Source organism: Calonectris borealis, chromosome 12 (genome assembly GCF_964195595.1).
Source record: "Calonectris borealis chromosome 12, bCalBor7.hap1.2, whole genome shotgun sequence".
Classification (NCBI taxonomy): domain Eukaryota; kingdom Metazoa; phylum Chordata; class Aves; order Procellariiformes; family Procellariidae; genus Calonectris; species Calonectris borealis.
In genome coordinates this window covers 18,440,041-18,459,368 of record NC_134323.1, presented here as the reverse complement: position 1 = coordinate 18,459,368, position 19,328 = coordinate 18,440,041, and the positions used below count along the sequence as shown (strand labels likewise).

Here is a 19,328-nt window from a genome sequence, read left to right as displayed (position 1 = left end):
CAAAAGCAGTAATCATGACAAGATGTACAGGACAGGAGGATTTCCACACTGGGGCACAAATTAAAATGGTGGGCCAAGCCTGCTGAGCATCCTCTGTGCATTTACAGGAGTCTTGCATTGATGTAAAAGATGCAGGAAAGAGATGGAAGAAATACTACAGATGCAAATTAAATTGTGATTTTGTTCAGTTGATTGCAAGAGTACATCACATGAGTAGGATTATGACAGAAGACTAGAAGTTGCTCAGAAAGGAAAGGAAAAGAGTGCATCTACATTTAAAGCCCGGAATGTGATGACTTTTAATTTTTCATCATGGGAAAAGAAATGCATCTTGTCAAAGCAAGGCACAGGACAGCCAGCCAAACCAGGGAACTCAGGGGGATAAGGCTTTCTTTCAAAATATCACAGCCTTTCAAAGCCTAAGGATGTGACAGGCAATGAAAAAAGGGAGTGAGGTAGGAAAAATATAGGCAAGCTGCCCAACTTCTTGACATTGGTGAGGGTTTTATGGTATAGGGCGCAGGGACAACCAGTGGCAGGGAGGGCACCTGATGCTCCTAGAATGCATTTAGGGAAAGGGAGTGACCAAAATCTGTCAGAAGATGGACACGGGACTCCAATGAAGCCAACCTGAAGACTGACAGATCTTAGAAGAGTGAACACAAACTCTTCCCCAACACAGAGGGAGACACAGGAAGGTGTCAGGAGAAATGGGCAAAAATGTGAGTTCTTCATAAACCCAGAACCAAGTAAGGAATTGTACAAAAAGCAGAAGTGAGATCAGTTTACTAATAATTAAAGAAGCACAGGCATATACAGGCAATACACAGAATGACCAAAACAGTCATATCAAATTAGCAGCTGATATACTTACTACTACTTTTTCTAATACTGTAGGAAGGAGATTGTTTCCTTCTTCATGAAGGTCTTGATCTGTCTTGATCTGTTCATTTTTCCCCCAACTAATTTATGTTGCTTAGTCTAGCAAAGAGGACACATTACAAACATCACAACTATACTTCACAAAACTTGGGGGAAAAAAGGTCAATCATTTCTCAGGTCCAACAGCAATAGAATCAAAAAGAAAAACGTATTAGGCTGAAGCTGCAGTGAGGAAGATTTGCATTAGACATTTCTAAATCTGTCCAACGATAGGAATATATGCAACTCCTTATAATGTTTAGGAACGTTGTTGACTCTCAAGGATTTATTTGTTTTGTTTTGAAAAACAAGTTATACATCTGTCTGTGTGTTGGTGGTGCCTTTTGAAGCAGACAGGAACTATATAACCTCATGAGATACCTTATACAGAAGGCAAGATACAAAGACAACAGGAAAACATTGAAATTCCTCCCCAAAGGTCCCATCTCGGGATAGCTTTCTATTTCTGTTTATCCACCACATTTCCTGAACATTACTCCTAACACAAAGATTTACCTCTCTTTGCAAGGCAGTGTAAATGCAATTTAATAAAGACAGTACGATAAATAGCAGTGTCTTAAAATAGAGTTTTTCCCAGTTATCTCACCAAGACAGACAAATGCTGATGGATACCTTAGAGATTCTTGCTTTCAACTTCTGATGTTCTCAGCGCCCTTGGGACAGACTCAGTACTCAGCATCTTACTAATGAAAAAGTCATACAACCAGAGAGGAAAGTAGCAGAAGATGCAGAGGGGCACATAAGCCCCTTTGCCGGGGGTGTACAAGCCGTGTGGTCTCTTGGCCAGCAAAGCGTGCAGGATAGCACTCAGCACAGGGGAGAGGTTGGCATCACAGTATGCAGGCATGTGCAGGAGGTAGGTCTTCAGCCCCAGGAGGTAGTCCTCACCATAATCTTGCCTTGTGTCTGCTGGGAGGTTCTCCATCAGCTCTTTTTCTTGCTTATCCCACAGGTCGGATGTGCCTTGTATACCTGTAGTAGGAACATCACAGGATAGCAAGTGGGTTTGGGGCTGAATTAAAAAAATTCACCTATAATTAATAGTTAATAAGTTGTTCTCCACCACCACCCTGATTCACAGTTGTTCTAAACTGGGTCAGTGAAGAACAGCCAAAACAGCTGGTTAGCTGCAAGTGCTTTTACATGGAAGAGAAGGGAAAGCACGAAGCACAAACTATACAAAAAGCACGGGGTTCATGCACCATTTGGTTACCAGCTCTACCTAAAAAGGGTCTCTTGTGGCCAAATCAGCATTTTTTCCTTCCCCCCACCCCACTCTCCGCCCCACCCCCGACTTGCCATTCTGTCCTTATTTATTTTGTGGGTATTTCTAACCAGTATTTATTAACAGATGTGAGTGACTGAGGAAAGACAGGCAAATTAGGATGAACAGGATTCACTTGGGTTGGCCATGTGCTAAGCTCCTCTTTCACAAGTGATATTGGTATTTCAATAACTAGTTTCATGAAGGATAAGGCTTGTATTAGGCCAGATTTAAAAAAAAAAAAGAAATCTATTTTTCCTCCATCTGTATCATGTAAGAATGAAAGCAGTGGCTTTTCTAATGCATTTATTGCCTAACTATCATGAATTAAGCACTGCAAATAAAGAAAAATCTTTAAATAAACATTTAAATCTCAAATACCGGGACTTGTTTTGATGCATGAAGTTTTCATCCAGAAGTCTGACAACAGCTAAATGGGGCCCTGAGGGTAAAACCTCAGGCAGGGACCACTGACCACATGGGTGCTGTCAGAGCCCAGTGCCCCGCAGGGCACCTCCTCAGGAGGGGAGGCATTCAAGGGCACGGAGTTTTATGAAAAAGACCATTTTCCCTTTCATCAACATAAAAATTGTCTCCATGAAGTCACCAGGACTTTCTGAGTAGGCAGCAGTAGGACTTGATGTTGTCCTCAAGCAGCTGCCAGGCATGTCCACAGAGCAGGGACCTCTGTGACACCCACCCTGCTCCCGGGTGGGCACAGGGTGCAGCAGGAGATGAGTCTGTAACCCAGACAGGCTCTGCAGAAAGTGCTCAGAGCAGTGGAAGGAAGATTTGGAACAGAAAGCAGCAAGAGCACAGCAGAGGGACGGAGTGAAGAAGAAAGCTCACGACTATATAGAGTAATACTGACAGCAAGGAAGCAGGATGACAGGTATTGCTGCAGATACTTCGATGCAAGACTGAGCAGCTCAATAAAGAGAGCTCTGAGAAAGGTAGGACTGACAGTGAGTCCTGAAGCTCTCATGCAGGACAAGCAAGTCGTAAGACTCCAATCAACCACACAGTGATGCTCTTTTTTTTTTTTTTTTAAAAAAAAACTTCAACAAAGCCAGAGCAGAGAGAAAGCACCAATTGCCTGAACACTCCCCTATCTCAAAGCAAAGAGAGCTCTCCCCTCTGCCCAGGAGAAAGGCAGAGGCAGGCAGTGTGCAGAACTGGAGGGAGTAGCTCTCACAAAAAATGCGGATCTTTATTTCCATAACCAACATGAAGAATGGGAAAAAAGTCCAACTGCTGAGAATCATTCAGGGTCTGTTTGAGGATGCTGGACTACATGGAAAGAGGCAAGGCAGAAAGAACTACCCAAAATGTGAAATACCAACCTGTTCGGAAGCCTGATGGATGAATTGCAGCAACTTTAATTCCCCATTTGGAAAGCTCTTGTCTCATTACTCCAGAAAACATGGACAGAGCTGCTTTTGATGCACCGTATGCAGCATACCTCGGTAGCGGAATGCCTCCTGCAGGAGCAATATAAACATGATAAAGCTTGACGGCGGCTCTTTCCAGCCTTTATTTTCGTGATTTAGAAGGAAGATTATAGTGCAACCAAAATTATGCGGTTCTCACTGAGGTTAAAGACAAGTCAGTGAGGGAATCATTTCTTTCTAGAGGTTAAAAAAAAGTGAAAGTTGTAAATTAGCAGTTGCTTATAGCAGTTATGCTCAGTAACACCTGATAAGACACCTTGCATGGCAGAAAAAATAAACTGTATTGCATTTAAGGGTAAAACTGCTGAAAGTTATGATTGTTGGTTTCAGAAACACAGATAATGTTTTAGTTCATAAAATAGTGAAGCAAGAGTTTAATGCTGCTGTTCTTGTTGTCACTGTAACATGAATTTCAAGCTCCTACTATAAACCACAGTTACAACAGGGTAAGTAATCTCCATTTTAGCTTTATAAAGCCAAGCTATCTTCCAGTTGTTTCCAGCTAGTTTCAGAAAGATCAGAGACAACAGTGCAAGAGTGGGGAAAACCTCTTGGACAAACCAAAGCTGGAATCACATGCCCCAGGTGACAGAACTCTCCAAGACCCATCATAGAAGCAGATCCTCTGCCTATAGCTATATCTTATCTTCTCCAATCCCAGCAGCATTTGTTCAGATGGAAAAGATAGAAAACAGCCACTATTTTAGATGAATTTAAAATAAATCCATATGTTTACAAAACAAAAGCTTCCAGAAAAGAGTATCTTCCAAACACAGAGATTTCCTGGCAGACTGTCACTTCTTCAGCTTTATGAAAATCCAAAGACATTTTGATTTGAGCATCTTCCCTTTCTCCACGAGGTTGGTGTTATCACCACACAGAATATCACTGCCAGATTTAGGGTTCATCACATCCACCACTGGCTGTGTTGGCACAGCAGGGAGGAGGGAACAGAATGGGCAACCCTTCTCCTTGAGGCACGTCACCTCTTCTCCTGTCTGCATGGGGAGTTGGGCATCCTCCGGCACGGCCTCCATTTCAAATATTACACATTTATCTATTTGAAGCTTTTAAAAGAAAATACTTCGATACAGGGGAATTTTCAGGTAAGCCACTGGTGCCATTTATTGGGTTTTGTACTGCAACGACCAAGGTATCACGGGAGCTTCTTACACAATTATTCCTTTGAAGAAGTCAGGCCAATTATATGTTAATTATTCTTCTGTATGCATCTGAATAAGTTTGAGTTTCAATTGGTTTGAGCCAATTGAATCACATATTTTTTCCCTCTGAGGTCAGGCTAACCTCAAGTCCAGTTAAATTAGCTCTACACAGACAGAAATAGATTCGGCACAATGAGACCTCACTAACTTTTCTGCTAATGTTTTACCAAAGGACCCTCAGACGCTGCGTTAAGAGGAAGCTGTTTACCCAAACCAGGCCGTGTGCAAGAACATCTGTGCGAACAACTATGGTTTAAGCAGGGTCATTATCAACTCCTGTCAGGGCAAATTATTCAGCACAGGGAAGCTCTCCATTTACCCCTGCAAGGCAGCTCGGGGATTCATGCCAAGAATTGAGACATCTGCCCCAAAACACTTAAAGTGCAAGCTTCACTTGGGTGCTCAGAGAAAACAGAGGCCTGTCCTCTGTCTCTGTGCTTGCAAGGGCTGGTGGGCAGAGTAGCACCAGAAAGGTCCTTCTGATAATTCAGTCCGGATTTCTTTAAGTGTCAGCAATGATCCACAAACACAGGCATGCAGATACAAAACATACTTGGGATTAAAAAAGAAACAGAAGATGGCAGTGTCAAAGCTAGGCTGAGGCCACATCCTCAACGTAAGCCATGAACACAAGGTAATGCTTGCACAAGCCACCTCAGCAATACGGCAGGATTTGAGTGGACACCAAACTGCACAGAAATAAGGGTCCAAGAAGACAAGGCAAAGGACAATTTGGGAAGCAGATGATATGGTAAATCCTCAAGAGGTCTTAAACCAAAATACCTTCCAGCATCATGACATCCTGCTTCTAGCAGGTCTCATTTTCAAAGGAGCATTCTTGCTCCTCAGCTGTTGGCTACCAGATACTCTATTACTTCTGTTCCTATATCTTAGCATCTCAGCTGTCCTCCTAGAATAAAAGGTCATGTTATAAAGGCATATATATAGTAAGCACAGGATCCAATTTATGGGACATAACTGGAGAGCATATTATATGCTGTTAATCATTTTTAAAGAGTTATTTTATTAATGAAAAAAACACCATTTTGCTAATATGTTAGGCTAAAGTATTTTTAAGAAGATAAACAAAATATTTTTAAAGAAATATAAACACACACTCTCTTCAGGTCCCAGGTTATTAGCAGACCACGCTCTAGGACTGTGCACTCTGGAAAGAACCATAGGATGCAGCAAAAAATAGGACTGCCTTCTGCTCTTGAAGAATTAAATGTTTCTCTTCAGCAGGTGTTTAATCATTGTGCTTTCTCACTCTAACTATAGTACTTGAGCCCTACAAGGGTGCAGAGGTAGAGCTGCCCAACTGAAATATCTAACGTTTATTATAGACTGTTACAAATGGCAAATGTCATGAATGTACCCAAAATATATATGCTTCAATTTTAACCCAAAGTATTAAAAAAAGGCCAAAACTTTAGCTGTAACCAGCCCAAATGGAAGAAAACCTGCCTCTGCGTAAGACAGACAGCTTTGGGGCATCTCCACGATGTGGTTCAATGACACACAAACTGAGATGGTCACAGACTTCTGCTGGAACGTGTTATAGGAACATCTGTGATTTACCACCCATGTTTCTGGAAGCTCACAAAGCTATCACTCATACTATCTATAACACAAGATCTGAGTTTTACTGTCTTTTATATAACAGCGTATTTTTAGCCATATTAAACTCTTCTGCTTTAAGGGCTGGTTTCTGGGAACAGCAAATCCCAAACAAAAGAAAAACCTGCACTTATTACCTAGATACCAACGCCCTAGGTGTACTGACAAGCAAGACTGACCGACACCTTCCTCAGTATTTTTGCCAAGGAAGTTAGTTGTTTTTCCTGTTGCACCAGAAATTTATCTAGTGCTTTAGTTCAGCTCACCTGCCATGCTGGACATGTTAACCAGCCTCCCCTGGGATTTCCGAAGTAATGGTAAGAAGGTCTTGGACATCTCTACAGCCCCAAAGAAATTCACCTCCATGCACTGCCTGTACATGCTCATGGGGAGCAGCTCACCATCGGCAGGGAAGCCCAGGATGCCTGCGTTGTTCACAACTCCCCAGAGTCCTAGGAAGAGGAGAAAGCACAGGGCTGCTATACAGCAGGAAATCAACTCCATAAAGATTAAACTGATGAGCTGGGTGGTGCCTCCAGATCATGGCAAAGATGATCTGCAGCTACAGATACACAGTACCACTCCATGAACAGTCATCACCATTTTTCATATGTCCGAGAAATCAGGAGTCAATCTGCCCACAGACTGAGGGGTGGAAATGACCTACACATATAAACCATGATGCAGCCAATAGGCAAGAGATGCGCCTTGTAAGCAGGTACATTAGTACCCCCATTAGAATGGCAAAAAAGCCATACCTGTATTTTTCACCTTCTCTGAGACTTTTAGATAGGCTTCCTTGACTTGGGTGGCATTGGTTATATCCAGCTGCAGGAGACAGAGTCTCCGAGAACAGGTCCGTCTCAGTTCCTCAGCTCCAGGTCCGTCCTTATTCAAAACCCCAGCAAACACAACAAAACCTAAGTTATCCAGGTGTTTAGCCAGCGCGTGTCCAATCCCAGTGTCACTTCCTGAAAGCATCAAAAAGACACTTGAAAAGTAGGTCTGTCCTAAACCATCATCTAAAAAAAAAAAGAAATTGGAAATACATGCAAATGTAACCAAAAAGATGAGGAAATAAAGTCATTGAAATACATATGACAGTAGGAAGACAGGTTCAGATCTGACGGTTTGAGGAGCTGGACCTTTGCATGTTCCACAAAGATTGATAGACCATGTCTTCTTCGCTCAGAGCTGATGGCATCAGCTCATGTTCTCCCACTGAGAGACTCTAAGATTTACAGAAGTAAAACCCCAGATTGGTTTTATACAAATATTCAGATGGAAACCTTATTTTAAAAGTATCTAGGGAAAAAAAAACAACAGGAAAAAACCACACAGGTACATTAATTTGAAATCTCAGATGGACAAAGCAAGTACAAGGCATTGGAATACAAAGAAATTGTTGGGTTCTACTTCTTAATTCAAAGAAGTTGCGTTATTTTATTCAAACATCTACCATCTGGGTCCTTCTGAAAAATACTTTTTGGTCACAGGCTGCCACCAAGCCAAAGCTAAGCAACTGTTTCTTTACCTGCAAAGGAGTTCAATGCTTTCAAACCCTAAGAAAGCTTCAGAATGGCATTTTTAGGCTATGCCAAATAATACCAGCTATTTAATTCATGCAAACTTCCATCTATCCTCCTGTAAACTTATTCCCAAACTTTGTTCATCTAAAGCAATGATCTACCAAATGCAGGAAGCACCATTAAAGCAAATGCACAACAATGATCTCCGTGATCACGACTGTGCAATTCCTCCCACCAGGTAAGAATGATGAATATTTAACAAATAATTTATTTGATTCACAAGTCTCTCCCTTTGACACAGTATTTTGCTGCCACTATCTTAAGATACTTTTAAGCGTTTTCTTTCCCAGTGTCTTTTTAAATTCCAGTTTCCATTCTTCCCATCTACAGAGAAACATCTTGGCGAGGGAGGAAACATCTCGCCCATCTGCCCACCAAGACTCCCAATGAAGCGACACAGGGCTCCGCTAGAGACAGGGAAGGAGTTTATAGGGACTGTGCTGCAGGAGTTTAGCAAAGGACAATACCAGGAGGAAAACGAGGAGTTTAAGAAATCAATGCAATATTCACACTGTAAAGCAGAGATACATCAGCATGTCCCATGATACAGCACCACACCCTCCACTGTCAAAGAAAGAAAAGAAAGCTCCTGCGTGCTGATGTGCGCCGAGATCCACGGGGCTGTCCCAGGGCTTGGCTATCATCTCCTGCAATAGCAATTTATTACATCACTGCTTCCAAATCCACCTGCATGGCTGGAAACCTGAATGCGGGACAAAGAGCTGGGACTCCTGCCAGTTTTTTACTGTTTCCTCATTTGTGAAAGAGCTGCAATACTCCCTACTTAACCCTACCAGAAACTTTAAAGGGTTAATCTGTGGTTTCGGCACACTGAGGTAGATATTATCATAGTTATTCACAGGCCTGCTGCTGCACTCAAAATCCATAGTCAATAGAATTTGTCTGCCAAAGAGACTCATCTTAATCATGCTAGATCTTAATTTCTGGGTTCTGTCTTTTAACTGGGGCTTTAATCCTGAAAGGTGAAAAAAATTAATTCCAGGTGACTTGAAAGAAACACGTACTAAATGCCTGGATCAATCAGTGCAAGATGTTGAAAAGAATTAGTCATGCTCTACTTAATTCTTTTAAAAATAAAAAAAAAAAAACCAAACAGCTTTTTGGCATTTTTGAAGTCTGCAGTTGTTGAAGATGCACCAGAGGACCACATATATCACACTTAGCTTCTTGCAGCCCTGACCTGAAAGAGAACAGAAGAACAAACCTGCATTCTTGGAATTCCCTAAAGAGACATGAAGAGGCCTGAAAATATCCCAAAGACATGACAGATTTCTGGGTTTGGGGGTGGATTGTTTTTCCTTCTTTTTCTTTTAGTGAAAAACCCTATTTCTGGATCAAATCCTTCCCAACAAGTACACAGCCACAGATTATTACTTAAGTTTTACAACGCAGCTTTAACTTGGGAAGGGGCAGAGTGCTCAACAACCAGGGATGGGTGTAGCAACCCCGTGAAGGAAATAACGAGCAGTATTTATCTGTGCCTGCCACTAGGTTTGTCCCCAGATTTTAGCAAAACAAGTCTGATTTGAGTTTCAGACCTGGTATTGAAGTCCAGAGAAACTTTACCCTTCAACTCATAAAATTCAAACAGTAGTTAGGTCTCTATAGCGAAGAAATAGAGGATTCCGGGCCCCCCCTTGCTTCTATGTCAAAAATAACAATTTGTGAATGATTAGAAGATTTATTAGAAGAAAGGCAGTTAGTACTGACTCTAACTGAATCGTTACTGAGAATTTATCATTGACTCACACTGGGCATCAGGAATGCCAAGTCACACACCAAGAATGAAAAGACCAACTTATCTGAATAAATTCATCCCACTGCACACAGAATAACCGAGGCAAGAATTTTTACAATTCCTGCTACTTTGGATCTTCACAGTAATTTAATTTTTAGGGAAGCTGCCTATTGGGTCTACCAAACTACACTAAAGTGTGTGCATGCCCAGGAGCTTCTGTTTAAGGACACTAAATCACTCACTTCCAGCAAGAGGATCAATAGAAATGTTTCACCAATGACTTTAAGACTGCTCACATGCCCGCAGTTATTCATGTGAAAAAGCATTTTGACAACTGGGCACAGTTTTCCCTTATCGTGGTACTCCGATGAACTGCCGTCTTAAATAACTAACTCACAGTGGCACCCGTACAAGGGACACCCAAAGAGGACCAGAACAATATTTGACAAAACCGAGAGAGAAGCACAGAGATTACTCCATCCTCCGGCCAAAGGCAGCCGCCTCACGAGTGATATGTGGCAGCTGCCCAGAGCACAGCAGCATTCCTCAACGCTGCGGGGCCAAAAGGGGGGAAAAAAGAAGAAAACAAATCACCGTTTCCCATGAAGTGCTTGCCTCAGGTCTTGTCCAAACGGGAGAAAATGACACCAAAATTGATTTAAAGGCACCTTGCACCTGCACATGCATGCAGACACACATCCTACAGTTGGTAAAGGGAAAAGTACTACAATCAGAGCAATTTAACCAAGAACTGTGTTGAGTAAAACTTTCATTTCAGTTGATGAAGTCATTCAAACATTTCAGTTTGATTGATTGCATATCAGTCTGGATTCAAATAAAGACCAAGAAGAGCCTCCTCAGATGCGTCAGCTGTCGGAGGAGTCCAAACTTGCATTTCTTCAGGACAGTTGCAGCACAGGTACAAAGAAAGTACATTCACTTGCTGGAATATACCCAAAGGCTCTTCACTCCCCTATACTGCTCCAATTCAAATTCTCTAGAGCAGGTAAGCTCTGAGAGAGTGCTCCTTCCTGAAGAACTGCAGTCTTACAAAAGTAAGAAGATGCTCAAGTGCAAGCACAACCCCTGCGTCTGCAGGGATGGAAAAGGAGTGCTCCCTATTCCCCCCTGCCTGATACCCATCTTCATCTGATACACCTGCAGGGAGAAACCCACCTGGCAGATAAACTGCAAGCGAAGAACTTGCTGCTCCTCTTGTCCTCTTTTAATTTTTGTATTTAATCCCCATATTAATGCTTGCTAGGCAAATCTAAATTATTTCCAGTTGTCCCTATAAAACGAAATGAAATTCTGCAAGAAATAGCTATATAAACCAAAGCAACTTCATTCAGCTTTCCAGAGGGGAAAAACAGAAAATAAAACAAAAAAGAGCAAGTTAACAGCGCAAGAAGCAGTTGGCAGGCACTCTGGTTTAAAGGTTTGATTAACACAAATAAACAACATTTAAAGTTTTAGAAGAAAGGAGAAAAGCCATAAAACTACAAAAATGCCATCCCTGCAAACTAAAAGCGGGTTTTGAGTAGATCAGAGTGTTAATACAGATTGAATTCATCAGCTCTGAACTTTCACTGCTAGCGAAGGAAATTACTCACTCCCAAATGATTTCATACATCGTTTCAAAGAGATGGCACCAAACCAGTGTCTTGAAATATATGCATGATATAAACAGTGTGCACTGTGTAACCGCGCACACCAAAAGATGACCGTACATCCGTAACCAGTGCAATAAATTCAAGTAAACAAAAGTAATGTATGAATGTAGTCTTCTGAGGGCTTCCAGAAATTAGCGTCTCTCCTAAAGAATTAGACCATCGTAAGTATTCTTATGGTTTTTGCACCAGTTAATTTCAGAAGTATGTCTAAAAAGCTACTTGTAAAGATTAAATGAGACACTAAAAAATAATAGCATCTATTAAGATGCTTTTCTACTTAATTTGAGAACACTTATTTACCTGGAAAAAACTATCTCTGGCAAAGCAAATAAAACGAGCAAAAAAAATAAAAGGAAACCTTACGAGCATGCATTTCACAGATACCTAACCCGAGGACACAAAGTTTTCCAGCCCACTTGTGAGAAAAGCCAGTTTTTGCTTCCCGGAGCACGTCTGCAGCACCTTACCTGTGATGAGCACAGCTTTGTCGCCCACGGGCAGCAGCGCCCTGCCACCCAGGTACGCGGAGGAGACGAGACTCACAGTGCAAAACACCACCAGCCCTCCACCGGCACCCAGCATGGCCACACACAGCAGCCCCAGCAAGGCAGGCAGGAGGTTCCAGACCAGCACATTTACTTTCTCCACCGGGCTCCTCTTGGCCATGCAGAGCACGGCCACCCCAAAAAGCACGGTGATGCCCACGCAGAGCCACCCAAGGGGGCTGCCGGTGAGAGCATCCATCGGCAGGGGCAAGAAGCAGGCACACACTCCCCGCCACCGGCTGGGTAAAAGCAGGTGTTGCTAAACGCAGCACGTGTTATATAGGAGCAGGGGGTGGGGCAGAGAAAGGGGACTCTGTTTAAAGGTTTGACATAATCTCACTTACCCTTGGCATCAGCAAGAAGCAGAATCCTTCCTTTCCTTACCTTTTATTCCTTCTGCCTGACAGCTCCACCTTCTGAACAGTATGCTGGCTGGATAATGATTGACAGCACTGGGAATGGACATGATGTAGCAAGCGCTGGCTTCGGGAAAAATTAACTGCTATATGTTTTATATGTTTAAAGCACATTTTCCTAGACAGTGAAAAAAGAACAGTTTCCTTTATGGGAAATAGTTGGAATTTCCTGCCTAAAAACTTAGGGTGTAGTTTCAGTGGAACCGATTTTTGATAGGCAGTGACAAAAATGAGTCAGGACAGGGTTATTTACTCTCTGTAGTGCAAACTGTGTGTTTTGCATTGGGCTTTATCACATATGGGCCACCCTCCTCTTTCAACAAAATGCCCAAAATGACCTTCCCTGCTTTAGTGTACACCTTTGGCCATTTACCTACTCCACATTCAGCAAAAACCTATAGTTAATTGACAATCAAGGGGGTTGGGGAGGCTGGGAAGGGGTGATAACGAAGTCCCCTTAATGGCAAACCAGCTAAGTAAACACAGGTAACACACCTGAGACTGAGTCTTCAGTTGACCTCCAGTGACAGCATTCACCTTAGTTTTGACAGGAATCACTGGTTCAATACCCGCAGTAAGTTAGGGGGAAAAAAGTAATTGAATATATTTGAGAGATTTAACACCTACTGTGGTGTACTCTGAAAGGTATTTAAACAATAAGAAAATTTTAAAATCCAGCCAGTAAAAGGATTGAAATACAACTTAAGCATATTTAACCCTGTTTCAAAATCCCTGCTAACTGGTTTGAGAGACGAGCCTAAGTTATCACACAACCAGCTAAGACGATGTAGCTGGTTTTCTGAAAGAAAAGGTAGCGCTGACCTATTTTATTTTAGACAGACACCGGAAGATTGGAGTGCAGGGTGCAAACCTAACATAAGACACAAGCACGTTTCCATTCCATTATCCCTTTGGGGTTTTATGGCATGACAAATCTGTTGAATATAAATTTTTACAGCCAGTGAAAATGTTTACATACCTCTATAGGTAGTTTACATTAGAAATGAGGTCATTTTCTTAAAGGAACATTACTCTCAAGGTCTGCTTGCCATTCGTTACTATTGTGAACACTCATTCATCCATCCTCCCACTAGTGCACAAAGTGTAAACTATTTTCACTTCTCTTTGCCATTTGCTGCTTCTTCTTTTAGTAGCACACTGGTCTCGAGGTCAATTACACCTTGCCCTCCATTAAGGCATCTTCTTAAAGATTTCCTTGGAGAATTTTGCTTTCTCTCCCTAATTGGTCTTTATCGTATGATTTAGATGATTTCAAATGCGCTGGCATTTAAACCATCCGTTCTCACACTTGAGGATACAGTGAGCTGGAATTTTTGCATAGTGGGATGAAGGGTAGAAGTGACCATCTCCAGCCTGATGTCCGCCCTGGCTCCCCTCAGCCTGTGGGAGGGGACACAGGAGGGCAAGGGGCCAAGCCATGGTGGCCACCGTGCCTGGTCCCTGCAGAGCAATCTCCACTTGAGTCTTCCCCTCTGCTCCATGCTGCCTTGCCACATCCCCCACTGAAATGCATATGTGCACGTGTACATCCTCTCCCTCACACACTGAATTGGAGGATGGGGGGATATATGGACTGCTGGGGATGCCATATGCATGCATTGTACACACGCCTGCTGCTGTGCGCTGACACAACACCTGTCTGCACCCACAATGTTGCAGAACGACCATGGGAAGGGCTGGTGGGGTCTGATCTCTGTCTGAATTAATGTTGAATTTATATTTTTAATATAAAATATAAAACTGAAGGCTTCTTTTAATGAGAAGCTGACGATGTGTTCACCCTGGTGTGTGAATCAAATTATATGTAAGTGCATAGATCATACACACCACGAGACACGTTCCTATCAGAAAGGAGACTATGATCTAAAACTGGCTGAGAAACATTAACTTGGAGTACCCACCCATGAACCCTCTGCACTTTCTCCCACACCAGCACAGACAGATTGCTGCTTGAGGATTTTTCAGCACAATTTTGCAACAAGATAAGTTTTATCGTCTCATGCCCACTATCCACCTTAAGAAAGCATCTACTTTCCTCTTTACCACTTTTGTATGTCTCCAGTTCTCACAGCTGTACATTAACACAAGATTGCAATTGAGTTTGCATTATTTCCTATTTCTCTATGCCATGCCTACTCATGCTATGAATATACACCCTTACCTCACCTCCTTTCCTTGCTGGAAAAGATGCGGCTCCTCCAAATTATCAGGATGTTGCATCAACATGACATCTGTGTTACAAGGAGGACGGATTTGAGCTAATTGATTTTGAGCTAAGCTTGACCTACCTTTGCCAGGACATTTGTCTGTCTTCCCAGCTTTTCAGAGCCATCGCACAATAACTCAGTGCCCTGTCCCTTTATGTCCTGGCAATCTACATATTCTATACTGAAGCCTGAACACTGCTTCCATAGTCAGCCCATGCCAATGCCAAACAGCAGCAGAGAAACAATTCAGACCAGCCTCCTGACTGAACCGTTCTGTGGTGTGATTACTTACCCTCACTGAGCACTCTGAACTCTGTGCGTGTTTCTAACTGGGACTTTGCAGATCTCAAGTGTGCTCCACCATGTAAGTCTCTCCATGCTAAGTAATAACTTTTGAAGGTCAATTAAAGCAATGGCAAAAGAAGATGCCTTTCATGGAGAACGGTCCTTCCACAGTAATCTGCAACATGAACGGCCAGTATCTACAGAATCTCTTGAGTCCAAATCCAGCTTGTTTTTCTCTGAATTCTACAGTCACAGCATCTTTCACCCTGCGTAGTATCACTACAGAAGAGTTTCCCCAGGACAAAGCAAGGACACCTCTCCAGTGTGTGGGATCTTTATCATAGGCATCCACTCATTGACTCCACATTCCCATTCTTCAAGGACAATCACTTCTTCCCAGATATTAATTTACTTCCTTCCCATTTCTTTAAGCTTTTCTCCTGTCATCCTTTGCTGGCTCTATATTTTTCAGCATAATGGCTGTAGCCTGTGCTTTCAATTTCTGTTCTTAACACAAAAAAGGGCAAAATGCTCAGGTTCCCCTGTTCCTTTGAAATGTGGTGAAGCTAGGCCTGTTCACAACTTCTTTGAAATGCACCACCAAATGCTTTTTCTGTTCTACCGTGGTAATGAGCGCTCTTCTGTCGTTGCTCTTCACAGCTCCATTTCTGGTTCAGAAGTTTTCCTGCTGTTTATTTTTTTAAAGCCTCTGTGACTTTCCAGCATAGTAGAAGCTTCCAGTTCAACCATGAGGCCTTCAGCATGTCTCTGTTACCCTTCCCTGCATCGTTTTTCACTTCTTTGGCCACATTTCTCCTGTGCTTTCTTCATACTTCCCAGTAATTTACTAGTCAACGTTTTTCTTTTCAGTACTTTCCCTTCGTCCACAAGTACCACGTGCCATATCCAATAGTTGCTGTCTGTTGATATTCTTCTGTCCCAGCTGCAACATGAATTACATTGTCTAGAAGCATGAACCATTTTTTCTACATGTCCAAGCTCTGCCTCTGCCAGTCACAGATTTGTTTTTTAGTTCAGGCTAGACTTTCTCACAGAACTCTTCGGTTTTCCATTTTGCTCTATTTTGTTTGCTGATTCAGGCTTTTTCAGCTGTGCCATGCAATGACTGTCTCTCCGGAGAGCCCCTGCTCCATGTGGTTTGTGTGCTTTTCAGGCTTGGGTAGGAGATCTGCATTTCAAGTTCTGTAGGGAGGTTCTTGGCTACAAGGCTTTTCTTGGAAAACAATTTCAGCAGAAAATAGGTTGGAATCTGTTTCGCCAAATGAGTCATTAACCAAGATAGAAAAATTATTCTCATGAGTAAATACATATATGAGCAGAAAAAACATGAAATTATTTACTTTGATTCACTACAGCTTCTGAGAGTACACAAACACCTTCATACATTTGGATTTTGGTGGACTTAATGGCTACACAAGCACTTGTCAGGCTACAAGTCCTGGATGCAGAAGCTATTGAACTTGCATACAACATACAAAACTCATTTGGGCAAACAGACTTTGCTCTTACAAACACTACTGAACTTCTGTGCTAAGGTTGAGATAATCCTCTGCCTTCAGCCAGTTATCTATTCATGCACTCAACTTGAAGCACATGAATTGTCCCAGTAAAGACAACAAAACTATTAGTCTGCCTAAAGCTAGGAATGTAGCCAAGTACCTTTGTGAATTAAGATCTCTGAACTCATAGGCATGTACTGAATACGGGCAAAAAAAGATTATATGCAACTGAAAATAAGGCTGTGTAACCTCTCCTTTGTCTTCAAACTATTTCTTTAATAGTCCCTCAGGGAAAATAATTCCTGTCAAATAAAGTATGTATCCATTAAAGAAAAGTAAGAAATATATTAACCTCTAAGTTACTGGAGATTTTGTTTTTAGAAATATAGTAATTGTAAAGATTGTAAATTCAGAGGTAGACAGTAATTCCTGAAGATCACTTGGCAGTGAAGAAACAGCTGCAGCTCACCATTTCTCAATATTCAATTTTAACAAAAGCTAATAATAATAACAATAATAATTACTTCCTCAGCCTAATCTCCTGTTACTTTCTCAAGTGTAAGAACCTCAGAGTGAGGAACTTCTGTACCGATGGCCAAACTGGACCTGTAAATCCTTTTGGCAGGTACCCATGCAACGTACACCTTAGCATTATACAATCTTCAAAAGAAATAATTGCAGCCTGCATTTCCCATGTGAATCCAATGCCTGCAGCAGCTCTACCTTTGCTTTGAAGCAGTGGGTCTCATAATAACGTGCCATATGAAATGAAGCCATGGGCTGTAATTTCTGCCTTGGTATTTACATGAACTCTAATCACCCTTTGTAAATTTTCTGCAATAGACAAAACATCTTAAATCAGAGAAATCATTAAGATTATGAGCATCCCTTTGTATTTGCAAGGGAGGTTTTCTTCTCTAACTCTCCAGGCATCTATGGATCTCTAGGTTTTCAGGAACAGCTAAAAGTGGATTGCACTCTTTCCAAAATAAGTCATTTTTTATCAACCCAATTGTCATTATTTTCAAAAAAGAGGATAGAATCAGAAAACCTAAAGGCAATTAGGTACTTTTTAGGAAGATAGCCAGGAATCATCTCTAGGTTATCCTCATGAGAAATTACACTTGCCTGCCTTTCTTCTGTCATCTGATAACATGGAACGGCTTACACAGAACCATCGGTGTTAGAGAAGAAAAGATATCAGTTTATCTTAGTCCACTTCTCCAGCAGCAACAGACTCTTCCCTAAAATTTCCTTTGGTAAATTCAGAGTAAAACTCCAGCCCTGCAGGACAGAGCACAGCATAGTGGTCCCTCAATACGTGAGAAATAAAGATGTAAGCTATACTCTGGACTGGAAGATTAGTTTGTTTTTCCAACTAAATTTTTATTGTCTCTCTCTACTCCCTTTCCTTTCCTACAGCTTTGCCTATCTGAAGTTCATGGTAGCCTCTATGCGCCCAGAACACAAAGGATTTCCACATTTTTCTAGTCCACAGACTGCTCATTTCTTTGCAGGTGCTTCCTGAAATGCAACTGCAATTTTGCCTGCCTTACTTCTAGATGGTTTCTCCTAACCACAAGTCATATAGAACGTATCTATACCAGGAAAAAAATACACTTCTGCATCTTCTTTCTGTAACTTCTCCTCCTGCATGTCTCCAAACAATGGCAGGTTGGAGAAACATCTGTTTTACATCTGACCTTTTCCACACATTAATAGTAGACTACAAAACATTTTCAAGTATTTAGGTATTATCTATGCAAAAGTCACATCATTTTTATCGTAGTTAAATTCATAAATAGCAATGTGAATATGGAGGCAAACAGAAAATTAGGCATACATGGTAATCATAAGTCTGATTAAAGCATGGGTAGACAAACTGAGTAGCTAAGACAGGTAACAGTAGTGATGGAGATGCAGACTTCAGCAATCCCAGCTCACCAGGGACTCCAGGTACATGTGGTAGATTATCAGTTCCTGTTGAAATCTGGGCCCTATAGCACCCTTATAAATATTTAACCAAGTAGTGCTATCTTGCAGCTAGCATAAACACATACCTTTAATCAGACCTTTAAGTGCAATCTAGACATAGACCAATATTGTCCAAAGCAAGATTTTGACCAAAAAAATCCTCAACTCCAAGACTAGCTGCACTTCTCTCTTTTCCCCCAGAAAAGAGTCCCTTCAAAGTGGGAGGTTTACTACATCACCAACACGACTTGTCATCCATTGGAGGTAGCGACAACATTAAAAATAAATCACATACAACTTGGAGCCCCAGAACATGTCTCTAAGCTCTGAGCATGGATTCTGCAAAGAAGATGAAAGAAAATGAGTGGTAGCTTCTGCTCATCGTCACTTGGGTTATTAACTATGCACATCTGCGACATGCCTCCCCTTCCATCTGAAAACTCTTAAAAACATCTCTGCCTCTCATAAGCAGAACTCATTTATTTTTAGATTTTCCTCACAGTTACATTAGCTAGTCTTTGAAATGAAAGCCGAAGCAAAATGAGATGAAAAATGAGCGATGATTCAAAAAGCATTAAGTGATCAACCATGACAAAGTGTCACCTGCCCTAAATGCATTCTGTTTTCTGTCACTTGAAGGACAAATCCCTCGCTTCCGAATGGTGAAGCCATGTATTTTTCCTGTTGAGGAATCGTGACCTCACTCTGTGTGTAATCAATGACTTATGTTATTATTTTGATTGAATGTATGTTTGCTACATACCAAATGTCACCGATTTCTCCTTTAATGCTGCTGATCTGAAGGGCATTCCCGTTGCTTTTCAGCGATGTTTGTGCTG

At 41.8% G+C, this 19,328-nt stretch overlaps 1 protein-coding gene across 1 annotated transcript; it reads right to left on the bottom strand.

Moving 5' to 3' along the window:
- Positions 1-1,269: 1,269 nt before the first annotated feature.
- Positions 1,270-12,945, bottom strand: HSD17B2 (hydroxysteroid 17-beta dehydrogenase 2). The gene is made up of 5 exons (XM_075161490.1): positions 11,989-12,945; positions 7,259-7,471; positions 6,767-6,952; positions 3,550-3,687; positions 1,270-1,914 (listed from the first exon to the last, which is right to left on the bottom strand). Exons 1-5 carry the CDS (start codon positions 12,263-12,265, stop codon positions 1,556-1,558), a joined length of 1,173 nt encoding a protein of 390 aa, XP_075017591.1. The 5' UTR covers positions 12,266-12,945; the 3' UTR covers positions 1,270-1,555.
- Positions 12,946-19,328: the final 6,383 nt, after the last annotated feature.